The 12,119-nt window shown below is 43.5% G+C and overlaps 1 protein-coding gene across 1 annotated transcript; it reads right to left on the bottom strand.

Moving 5' to 3' along the window:
- Positions 1-9,670: 9,670 nt before the first annotated feature.
- Positions 9,671-10,811, bottom strand: LOC108804954 (galactoside 3(4)-L-fucosyltransferase-like; the record flags this gene model as incomplete). The annotated part of the gene is made up of 1 exon (XM_018576891.1): positions 9,671-10,811. A coding segment is annotated over one exon (1,096 nt), but the record flags the coding sequence as incomplete, so codon positions are not given.
- Positions 10,812-12,119: the final 1,308 nt, after the last annotated feature.

Below are 12,119 nucleotides of genomic sequence, written 5' to 3'. Positions count from 1 at the left end.
TGCCCATGAAAGATAAACAGGTGGCTTTCGTCACACCTCTACAAAAAGCACCTAACATTTTAGTCTGTATGAGCTATGGCCTGACAGATCACCGCACACTTCATTCTATTGTATGCAACAACTTGAGCAATACATGAGGGAGATCAGATCCAGTTGATGCTAGCCATGCATGCTCTGATTTCTCTTGTTAATCTCTGCAGACTGAATGCTCTTCTTATTTTTCAATCAAATCTTGTCAAACCAGGTGGTGCCAACAGGGCCACCCAAGGCTCACATTTCGACTGATTGAACATGAATCAGCCTAACATCAAGCTGTGTATGACCAGCTTTAAACTCTTGTTCACAGTCATGTTACTGGAAAGCAATCTGTTTTGGATATACTGCAAGCAATTTTGTTCCCTTTTGAAACCCCAATAAAAACACAGACTGCATGGCATGGGTTTGAACATCACCACAGCAGCTCTTCATTGAACTACATTAAAACAGTTAACAATATAACAAAACAAAAAAACTGTATGCAATAAATAACCAAACAACAGAGTCCAGGAGGGGTCTTTACAGAATACAGCATAGCAATATGCATTGCTATGCTGTTTAAAAAAAAAAAAAATGTATTCTGACGTCAGCAGCTGTCAGAATACTAAAAAAAAAAACAAGCAGATAGCACGGGAAGCAATAGCTTCTTTGCTATCTGCCATCATTTCAGGGGGGTGCTCTCCCCCATCCCCCCACGGATGGGGAGGGGGACAGAGGGCACCTCCCTGAAATGAGAAGGGCACCTCCCTGAAATTACTTTTTTTCAGGTTGGGATCCCTGTAATACTACCTTTTACTTTATCTGCACATTGGACGCTTAACTGTTTGTATTACAACAAACATTTTCAATAAAGATATATTATTAAAAGGAAACTGCTAGGAAAAAGGGGAAGATGTTTTTTGGCAGATGAGACTTTGCATGCTTATTCTGCCAAAAAAAACTCTACCTCCGAGCATTTTTGTTTTTGTTTTCCTTCTGTTACACTTTAACACATAATTAAAATGAGTCAGCACAACAACAACAAAAAAATGCTTTTATCTTAGTTTTACATCAGGATAAATCTAAATATAACTATACAAGAACCACATCACTGTTTAGTGGCTCTATAATGCAATTTCATGGCCTGGTAGGTTACATAGTTACATAGTATTTGAGGTTGAATAAAGACACAGGTCCATCAAGTTCAACCTTTGTGTGTGTGTGTGTGTGTAAAAGTCCCTATGTGGTCTAGTATTTAAAGTGACATTAAAGGCAAAGCGTTTTTTCCCTGCCCCCAATTTTAATTAAAACACTTACCTTAAATGATGTCTATTAATCCGATCTTCCTCTTCTTCCTGTACTTGTCATCTCCCTCATACAGATGCTGGAGAGAAGCTGATGAAGCAGATCTTTGCTTCATCAGCTTCTTCAGGGGGGTCCTAGGTGACATTAGGGGTCTTGGAGACCCCTGATGTCTCCATAAAGAGGACCTGTCACATATTTTGCTATCACATAAGGGGGTTTTCTTCTGTGATAGCAATAAAGTTTCCCCCCCAAAAATGTAAAGTTACAAATAAAAAAGAATTACATCCCCTCCCCCCCATACATACACGCATGCAAACAGGCGTCTGGTGCGCATACGTGTGAAAACGACGATTTTGCCCATTACGCCGCACATGTTACATATCGCCGTGAACGTCGGAATGAGAGCAATAATTGTAGGGCCATCAATCACTGATAACACTAAACTGATGAGCGGTAAAAGCTTTTAAAACGTCACCTAAGGTCAATTTTGGGCATGGTAATTTTTTGCGATTTTGCGGGTGCGCGCAATTTTAAAGCTTGACATGTTTGGTGTCTATTTACCCGACGTGACCCCGTCTTTTTATATTTTAGCAAAAATATGGTTGATAAATGGGTGTGGCCACTGAGGGGTGTGGTCACTGAGTGGTGCTGTAAAGCTTTCTCGCACAGGGCGCCTAAAGGCCTAAGGCCGGCCCTGCGTGGGGTGGCTACAGATATACATGCAATTAACAGACTTATATAGGGTATGACCGTGGGGTGGCTACAGATATACATGCAGTGTTTTCGAGCACCCATCTTCATCAAGTGGGAATCCCGGTAAGGAGTGCGGTATGGTTCCTGTTTCTGTTGAAGCTGGAGAGTGACACAAGAATGCGGAAGTGATGTAATATACACCAATTACGCATTCTGACAGCGGAGAGGGGACCGGAGGGAGCTCGTGTACCGAGCTCCCTCTGATCCCCTGTGACAGAGGCCATATGCTGGTCCCGGGCTCGCACTGGGCACAGCGGAGCCCGGGACCAGCTTGACAGCGGGAGGGGGGGAGCCGGGGAGGGCGCAATTCACGGGACCTCATACAAGCGATCTGCCGGCTCTATAGCAAATATATCAAATAACGGGCATTTCCCGATCGCGAGCGCCCAGCGGTGCGCGCGAGAGGGCGTGGCTGAGCGGACGTCTAAAGACGCCCGCTCAGATCTAGAGAGCTCCTGGCTGGCCGTTTTTTTACAACGGCCGGCCGGAAAGTGGTTAAAATCATTTTTTAAATGTTTTTATTTATTTTTTACTGTTGGGGGGGCTTTGGGAAATATTAGGGGTCCAAACAGACCCCTGACATTTCCCTTTTAAAATAGAAAAGAAATTGAGGACACCAAATCCTCAATTTCTTTTTTAGCAGCCTCAGCACTCAATGAATGGGAAGCACTCAGTACAGAGGCTCCTCCCATTCATACTTACTATCAATAGTTTCTGAATGGGGAGGAGCCTCTGTACTGAGTGCTTCTCCCCATTGGTGAAATCTTGAATGAACAGGCTGCGATGTAAATCACAGCCTGCTCATTCATAACTGGGGACACATAGCACTATGTGTCCCCAGTTATTTACAAACACTGGAGTGATCAGACGATCGCTCCAGTGTTTGTCCTTCTCACACGGAGGACCGGTAAATATCACTGATATTTACCGATCCTCCGCTCAGCCACGCACAGAGCCGCTGTCATCCTGAAACTGACAGGATGACAGCGGCTCCGATCTCCTCCCCGCTCGGCCATCCTGACAGCTGCGGGCGCGGCTTCTCTCCCCCTCACCGCTCCGCCATCCTGACAGCAGGCAGCGCTCCCTCCTGCGCCCCCCCCCCAAGGAGGGGGGAGCGGACGAGGGAGCGCTGTCATATCGGATGGCCAGCGCCCAGCGGTGAGGGGGAGAGAAGCCGCCCCCAGGACGAGCTGTGTCGGCCGCACGACGCCCTTGTTGCCATGGCGCCCTGTGCGGCCGCACTGCTCGCACACCCCTAAGGCCGGCCCTGACCCCACGGTCATACCCTCTACGAGTCTCTTCTGTGCATGTATATCTGTAGCCACCCCACGGTTATACCCTCTACGTGTCTGTTTAGTTTAGTGCATGTATATCTTTAGCCACACCACGGTCATACCCTATATAAGTCTGTTCAGTACATGTATTTCTGCAGCCACCCCACGGCCATACCCTATATAGGTCTGTTCTGTACATGTATATCTTAAGCTACACCACGGTCATACCCTATATAAGTCTGTTCAGTACATGTATATCTGTAGTCACCCCACGGTCATACCCTATATAAGTCTGTTCTGTACATGTATATCTGTAGTTACCCCACGGTCATACCCTATATAAGTCTGTTCTGTACATGTATATCTGTAGTTACCCCACGGTCATACCCTATATAAGTCTGTTCTGTACATGTATATCTGTAGTTACCCCACGGTCATACCCTATATAAGTCTGTTCTGTACATGTATATCTGTAGTTACCCCACGGTCATACCCTATATAAGTCTGTTCTGTACATGTATATCTGTAGTTACCCCACGGTCATACCCTATATAAGTCTGTTCTGTACATGTATATCTGTAGTTACCCCACGGTCATACCCTATATAAGTCTGTTCTGTACATGTATATCTGTAGTTACCCCACGGTCATACCCTATATAAGTCTGTTCTGTACATGTATATCTGTAGTTACCCCACGGTCATACCCTATATAAGTCTGTTCTGTACATGTATATCTGTAGTTACCCCACGGTCATACCCTATATAAGTCTGTTCTGTACATGTATATCTGTAGTTACCCCACGGTCATACCCTATATAAGTCTGTTCTGTACATGTATATCTGTAGTTACCCCACGGTCATACCCTATATAAGTCTGTTCTGTACATGTATATCTGTAGTTACCCCACGGTCATACCCTATATAAGTCTGTTCTGTACATGTATATCTGTAGTTACCCCACGGTCATACCCTATATAAGTCTGTTCTGTACATGTATATCTGTAGTTACCCCACGGTCATACCCTATATAAGTCTGTTCTGTACATGTATATCTGTAGTTACCCCACGGTCATACCCTATATAAGTCTGTTCTGTACATGTATATCTGTAGTTACCCCACGGTCATACCCTATATAAGTCTGTTCTGTACATGTATATCTGTAGTTACCCCACGGTCATACCCTATATAAGTCTGTTCTGTACATGTATATCTGTAGTTACCCCACGGTCATACCCTATATAAGTCTGTTCTGTACATGTATATCTGTAGTTACCCCACGGTCATACCCTATATAAGTCTGTTCTGTACATGTATATCTGTAGTTACCCCACGGTCATACCCTATATAAGTCTGTTCTGTACATGTATATCTGTAGTTACCCCACGGTCATACCCTATATAAGTCTGTTCTGTACATGTATATCTGTAGTTACCCCACGGTCATACCCTATATAAGTCTGTTCTGTACATGTATATCTGTAGTTACCCCACGGTCATACCCTATATAAGTCTGTTCTGTACATGTATATCTGTAGTTACCCCACGGTCATACCCTATATAAGTCTGTTCTGTACATGTATATCTGTAGTTACCCCACGGTCATACCCTATATAAGTCTGTTCTGTACATGTATATCTGTAGTTACCCCACGGTCATACCCTATATAAGTCTGTTCTGTACATGTATATCTGTAGTTACCCCACGGTCATACCCTATATAAGTCTGTTCTGTACATGTATATCTGTAGTTACCCCACGGTCATACCCTATATAAGTCTGTTCTGTACATGTATATCTGTAGTTACCCCACGGTCATACCCTATATAAGTCTGTTCTGTACATGTATATCTGTAGTTACCCCACGGTCATACCCTATATAAGTCTGTTCTGTACATGTATATCTGTAGTTACCCCACGGTCATACCCTATATAAGTCTGTTCTGTACATGTATATCTGTAGTTACCCCACGGTCATACCCTATATAAGTCTGTTCTGTAAATGTATATCTGTAGTTACCCCACGGTCATACCCTCCGGTGCAGCACAGGCAGAGTGCACTGGCAGTTATCAGCTCAGTAGATTTTTCGGCAAAATCAACATGTACTTGTTTTCACTCGTCAAACGGATATAATAAAACACGATGTTACATCTAACAGACCGAAAGGTTAGCAAATAAAAAAAGTGTTCATAAAGCTTTAAAAAGAGACGGTAAGGTTTCAGAAGTACAAAACCCCAAATGAAAAATAAGTGGGCAACCCACCGAAAGAAACATTGCTATTTCACTTTGTATCTACTACTGAAGAGATCTTTCAACCGTAAAATATAAAATTATAAAGCAACAAAAAGTCCAGTGAGCAAGCTCTATATCCTGCGCATTCATTTAAAACACTTTTACAAGTTCTAGAACTTAGAACTATGGAGCGTAGTGTGATTACCTGTGTGCCGTGCGAACAGATCTTTGCAGTTCTAACTTCCTGGTCTTATTATATTCTGCCTCAAGTTTGTCCTCTAATAGACAGTCATACCTTCTCAGACCAGTTGGAGACAATAGAAGGAAACTAAGAGAACTCAGGGCAGTTCTAAACTGTCACAGCCACGGTTATTGTCCAGAGCTGCTGCTGCCCAACTCCCAACGACAGTGTCAAATAGATATCCAGTTACAGTATATCACAGAGCATGATGTGCAGCACGTCCAGCAGTGGTAGCTTGCAGCACTGAATGGGAACATCAGATGTGTCAAGTAACATCCTTACAGATTCCCTTTAAAGTGGCCCTTTTCAGCAGCCCCTCCCATAAAAAAGCATGTTCCAAACTTAACTTTCCAGCATGCATCAAGTGGAATCTTCACTGATGTGCACCGCTGTTATCCATCACATCCTAGTATGTGGGTTTAGCATATCCCCTGCTGGGCTTCCACTGGCTGCTAGGTCAATATTGGACATGGGATATAGTTATAAAGTCACTGCAGAGGCACCGATGGAGCATGCTGGGACTTGTGGAGTGCTAGTTGGGCGCGGAGGAGGCCGGGACTCGGAAGTGCCAGTTGGGCAGTGAAGGTGGCCGGGTGCCCGCTGCAACAGTGGTCTGGTGGTGAAGGAGGTCAGGTCCAGCAGCGGGTGACAGAGGCAGCTAAGAGGATCACACTGCTGTTAAATGGAAATTGCAGAGCCCAGCATAGATTCTGCACAGCCCACCTGAAAGTCTAAGGTGGGCTTTGTGTTGTCTATGGTGGGCTGCGCAGGGTCTCAGGGGGGCTGTGCAGGATCTGTGGTGGGCTCTGCAGGGTCTATGGTGGGCTCTGCAGCCTGTTGAGCCCACCACAAATCCTGCACAGCTCCCCTAAGACCCAGCAGAGCCCACCAGAGACCCTGCAAAGCCCACCATAGACCCCACGGAGCCCACCACAAATCCTGCACAGCCCACCACATAGACCCCAGCTTTACTGCTATGCTAATAGCGGAACATGTCAAAGCTGGATACAGCGCGTGAAAATATTACAATAACCACACACATACTTAAAGGGTTATTAAACCCTCACTTTTTTTGCATATATAGTATCTACTGCTAGCAAACAGTAGATATATGCAAAAAAAAAAAACCTTTTGAAACAAGTTTAAACTTACTTGTGTCTTCGCCGCGCGCTCCCGTACGAAAACTGAAGAGTCTCAGGCGGCTGCAAAGTATCTTGGGGCGGGCACATGCGCAGTTCAGATGTTCGGCTGGGAGACGAGGAGAGACACAAGGCAAGTCTATGGAGCAGCGTGCACCAGTACAGACACTATGGGACATGAGAGAAGAGGAGGACAGAGGAGTCGGTGCTGGATCGGAGACCCGCACCAGAGCTGGAAGGACAGCTGAAAAGGACAGTAAGGAAGAAGATGATCGAATAAAGAGGCATGATTTAAGGTAAGTCCTGACACTAACATTGGGTGGGGACAAAAAAAAAAGTATTTAACCACCTGCTGTCCGACCATTGTACTTAAACGGCCGGACAGCGGCTTCTTGAATGCAGGTGGGCGTTTTTAAATGTCCCATCCCGTCCCGCTCGTGCCCCTTGCTAAGCGGCGCGCACAAGCGTGAAATCAGCCTGGAATGTAAACAGCCAGCGGTGGCTGTTTATATACAAGTGTTCGGGAATCTGTAGAGATGCCCGATCGCTTGTAATATGCGTGCAGGTGTGTGTCCCCCACTCCGTTGCAGCCGCTCCTGGCGATCCCGAGCTCCGCTGTGCCCAGTGTGAGCCCCGGACCAGCACAGCAGCTCTGCGGCCGGAGATGAAAAGGAGTTCAGTACACGATCTCCGCTTGACTCCTCCTCCTCTTCGGAATGCAGGAAGTGATGTGTATTCCTCTGTCACTCTCCAGTTCAGAAACCGGAGAGAAGCTGGTGAAGCAGGTGTTTGCTTCATCAGCTTCCCTGGGGGTCCCTAGGTGACATTAGGGGTCTTAGAGACCCCTGATGTCTCCATAAAGAGGACCTGTCACTGAAAATTGGCTATCACAAAAGGGGCTTGTTAGTCCCCTATGTGATAGCAATAAAGTTAAGTGAATAAAAAAAGGTTTAAAAGAATTAGTTAAAAAAAAATAATTAAAAGTCACATATAAAGGTAATTAAAAAAAAGGTAAAGTCCCCCGCCCCCCACATACACACATGCGTCGAGTGCGTCTACGCGCAAAAACGACAATTGCATCCACTACGCCGCACATGTTACATATCGCCGCAAACGTCGCAGTGAGAGCAATAATTTTAGGCCCATCAATCACTGATAACACTAAACTGATGAACAGTAAAAGCTTTTAAAGCATCGCCTATGGCCAATTTTGGGTATGGTAGTATATATGTGGTAGGGATATGTATAGGACGGCAACTAAAAGTTCTGTTTATTCCTCAACACAGCCTATTAGTGTATGTCGGTATGGTGCCATCTAGTGGAGCCAAATGATATTTCCCTTTCTGCCTCATTGACACCGGAACTCCTGGGTTTAGCTTATCCAAACATAGAAGTTATTTGGGAAGTATAATCAACTTTTATGCTTCCCAGATCACTTTTTTACCTGAATAAAGTCACATTTACATGCATTTAGATGCATTTGCATGCGTTTCGTGGTGTTTCGAGCTTGTAATCCTGGATGAACAGGATGATATATTGCATATAATGCATATAAACTCAGGTTCGACACTGCCGATGCAAATGAGGCCTTAGTGTATGATATAAGTAGCGTTTAAAAGAACAACTCTCTCCACTGCTTATAGTCACACATTAGCTTATTTTCATTCTCAAAATTTATGTTGGGAATTGCCATCTAAAGGCTAACCGGTTGCTATGAGACGAGGAGTAAAATGTTAAAACCTATGAATCGATGCAAACTTATTTTCCTAATTACAAAAAAATAGCTGAAAGTTGTTATTTACTAGAATTTTCTTCTTTAAATTAATTTAATTTTTATTTTTCACGGTGCATTTCATTTTCATTCTGACCCGTAACGTTATATACTTAGAATCTAGGTACAACAGCACTCATTTTTATGTATCATGTATAATAAGGAATGTGGGGCTTTCATGGTACAAAGGTATCAAAAACAATCTAAACCAGTTACATCGTATAAAAATGCAGAGTTACATTATTTCCGTTCATATAAAATAAAAAAAATTAGCACAGGTAGCCCTCGTTTTGCGCTGGTTCAGTTTGTGCCGTTTCAAAACAACGCCCTTTTCGTCCAGTCACGTGACCGCCATTGAAACAAGAGCAGAGTTGGTGCCATGTAGCGTATCCTTTCTCCACAGTCCTCAGCCCCAGAAGGCTATGCAGGGGACCTCCCTACAACTACACGTGGCTAAAATAATGACAGTACTGTACAGAGTTTCTGGTGGCTGCATCAGGGAACAGGCGGAGGATCATGGCTCGGGAAGGGGCCCTGCCCAGTCAAAAAACTGTGGACATCTACAGAGGCACATTTGGAGGTATGGTGGTGCACAGTTGGAGATGCGCTGGTGGCAGAGGGTTACACATGGAGACACACACACACGCACATAGAGACATGCTGGAGGCAAAGGGGGTACACTAGGAGATACACAAGAGAGATACACAGGAGAACAGGGGTACACTTGGAGATGTACAGGGGTACACTTGGAGAAATGGAGGAGCACAGGGGTACACTTGGAGATATGGGGGCACGCGTAAGTTCATTTGGAGATATGAAGGTACATAGAGCCATGATAGGGGCACATGGAAGTGTGGTAGCTCTTTTGAATAATGTTAAAGACAGAACTGAAAACCTGACAGAAATGTAACTCTTCCCCAATTTATCTAAAGCAAGAAAAACATTTTAATTTGGTCGGAATTAGGTTTTAATCTTCCACTGTCAGAGCTATACATCCTTCAAAAACCAATCAGCTATGTTATGAACAACCTGATATCTTGGACTCTGCTTTATGAATGAACATGCTTTACAGTAGAAATACGACCATCCATCATCTATTTTCACATAGTATTGGGATCTCCAGTTGAAATACTTTTGGTACTTCACATCATCTTTGTCCAACTCGAGAAGGTAATTTGCCAGTTCCTTTGCACTTGGAAAATCATCTACATGAATGAAGGCATCTCCTGGGACAAAACGTTCATAGTTCTTACGGGATGTCCCCAACACAACTGGAACAGCCCATGAACCAAAGGCATTTGACCAAATCTTCTCTGTGATATAATCTTTATATATGGAATTCTCAAAAGACAAATAGAATTTGTATTGCGATATTGTTGGATGGAAATCTTGTGAGCTCAGTGGCATGTGGTTAGCTCCATAAACATCTATTGGGATATGTTTCTTCAGCTGTTCATAATAAGCAATGCGAGGAACACCAGGATACCATTTGCTGACTACCCAAGATACCAGCTTAGACTTCTTGGGAACGATGACCTTTTGAGGATCTTTTGTTATTTGCATCCGGCCGTATGGGATGAAAATATCTGAATCCTGACGGAATGTCATGGTCGCATTGAACAAATTGTCCACCATCTCTAAGTTTCTAATAATCAATGGAGGCTCTAAGTTAACCCACACCCAACGCTGAAAAAAAGGTCTTGGCTGTTGAGGCAAAGCCTTTTTATTATACATTATATCAGCATGATGTATAAAAACTGCATCCGCAGTACTATATAGACTCCTGTCTGTTGACAGCTTGCACCCATGAAAGCCATATTGTGTACACTTGTCTAAGGCAAACTGCTGCCCCCACGGCCAATTCCATACCAGACCAAGAGTGTCTTTTGGTGTTGTCTCTGTCCCTAATGTCCTGTTCCAGACCTCACTATCCTGCTTGCGTGTCTCTTCAGGACATTCTGATTTATATCTGAATGAAGCAATGTCTACCTGATACCAGCAGAATGAAAAGAGAACTGCAATTACAAATACAAGAAACAGGATTATGTGTTGCCGACTGACTGATGCCGCGATCATCTTCAATCTGTGAAGAAATTAAGAAGCAATACATTACAAGGTAAATTTAAGGAAAATTCACCTTGTTCCATTATTATTTTTAAACAATGAAATGTGCTAGATCTATCACTTTGCAATGATGATGAAGTAGATGCAGACCCAAACTGAAAGAAATTTAATTTGCCAAAGCACCATACATCATACAAATACCTTTTTTATATTATTTGTTAAAGGGTTATTAAACCCTCCATTTTTTTGCATATATCTACTCCTAGCTTGCCGTAGATATATGCAAAAAAGTGTAAAAAAAAAAAAGCTATAAAAGTGGTTAAAAGTTACCTGTGTCTTCCCCGCGCGCTCCCGTCCGAAAATCTGAAAATTCTCGGGCGTACGCAAAGCATTTTGGTTCGGGCGCATGAAGAGTTCAGATCTTCGGCCGGGAGATGAGGAGAGACGCAAGGTAAGTCTATGGACAGCGTGCACCCGCATGCAGACACCGTGGGACAGGAAGTGCCAGCAAGGACAGAGGAGTCAGCGCTGGATCGGAGACCCGCAGCAGCGCTGGAGGGACAGATGAAAACATCAGGAAAGAAGAGGAAGATCGGATTAAGAGACATCATTTAAGGTAAGTGCTTTAATTAACATTGGAGGGAGGGAAACATTTTTTTGACTTTGTCACTTTAAATTTCGGTGGTGCTGATCTCCTGCAGACTCTTTGCAACTGCGCCAACCAGCGATGGCTGCTTGGCATGTCTCAGGTCAGGTTTTTTTTATGTTGACAATAATGCATGCATAATGTATGATAAAACAGGTGCTTGCAGTCTTCATCTGAAGCCCACGGGACAGGTGACAACACAGGAGATCGGTCGGGAGACAGGGACAGAACATTGTTACCTTATACCTACACCTTTTCCCCAATTTTGATTATTATTGTTTTTTAGAAAAATGGTACAGCTAAAAAAAATGCATTCAAATAAATTCATTTATTTGTCCTTTATATGGAAACACCTCACACCCCTTGGATTTTAGATTTTTTTTTGTACCTCTGGGCCTAAAAACAAAAAGCTAACAATTTTTTTTCTCTGAAACCTCATAGTGGTTAGGTGGCCTACAATGTCACTGTCACACTTAGTGACAGCGACATACTTTACACAATGCCATCATGAGGGGGTTAAATAGAAAAATTAACCCCTTAGGGTGAAAAACAAAGCTGCCGCTCAGTTGCAGATTTTCATTGTAAGGGGTTAATTTGTAAAATAATTATAGGATCAAATATATTTGTATATACAATTTTTATTTTGTTCAATTATTTTTATTTCGTTCCACTTTTTTTTTA

The sequence above is a fragment of the Nanorana parkeri genome, unplaced genomic scaffold (genome assembly GCF_000935625.1).
Source record: "Nanorana parkeri isolate BGI_ZX_2015 unplaced genomic scaffold, ASM93562v1 scaffold80, whole genome shotgun sequence".
Lineage (NCBI taxonomy): Eukaryota > Metazoa > Chordata > Amphibia > Anura > Dicroglossidae > Nanorana > Nanorana parkeri.
The sequence above is the reverse complement of the archived record's forward strand: the minus strand, read 5'-3'. Positions and strand labels throughout refer to the sequence as shown.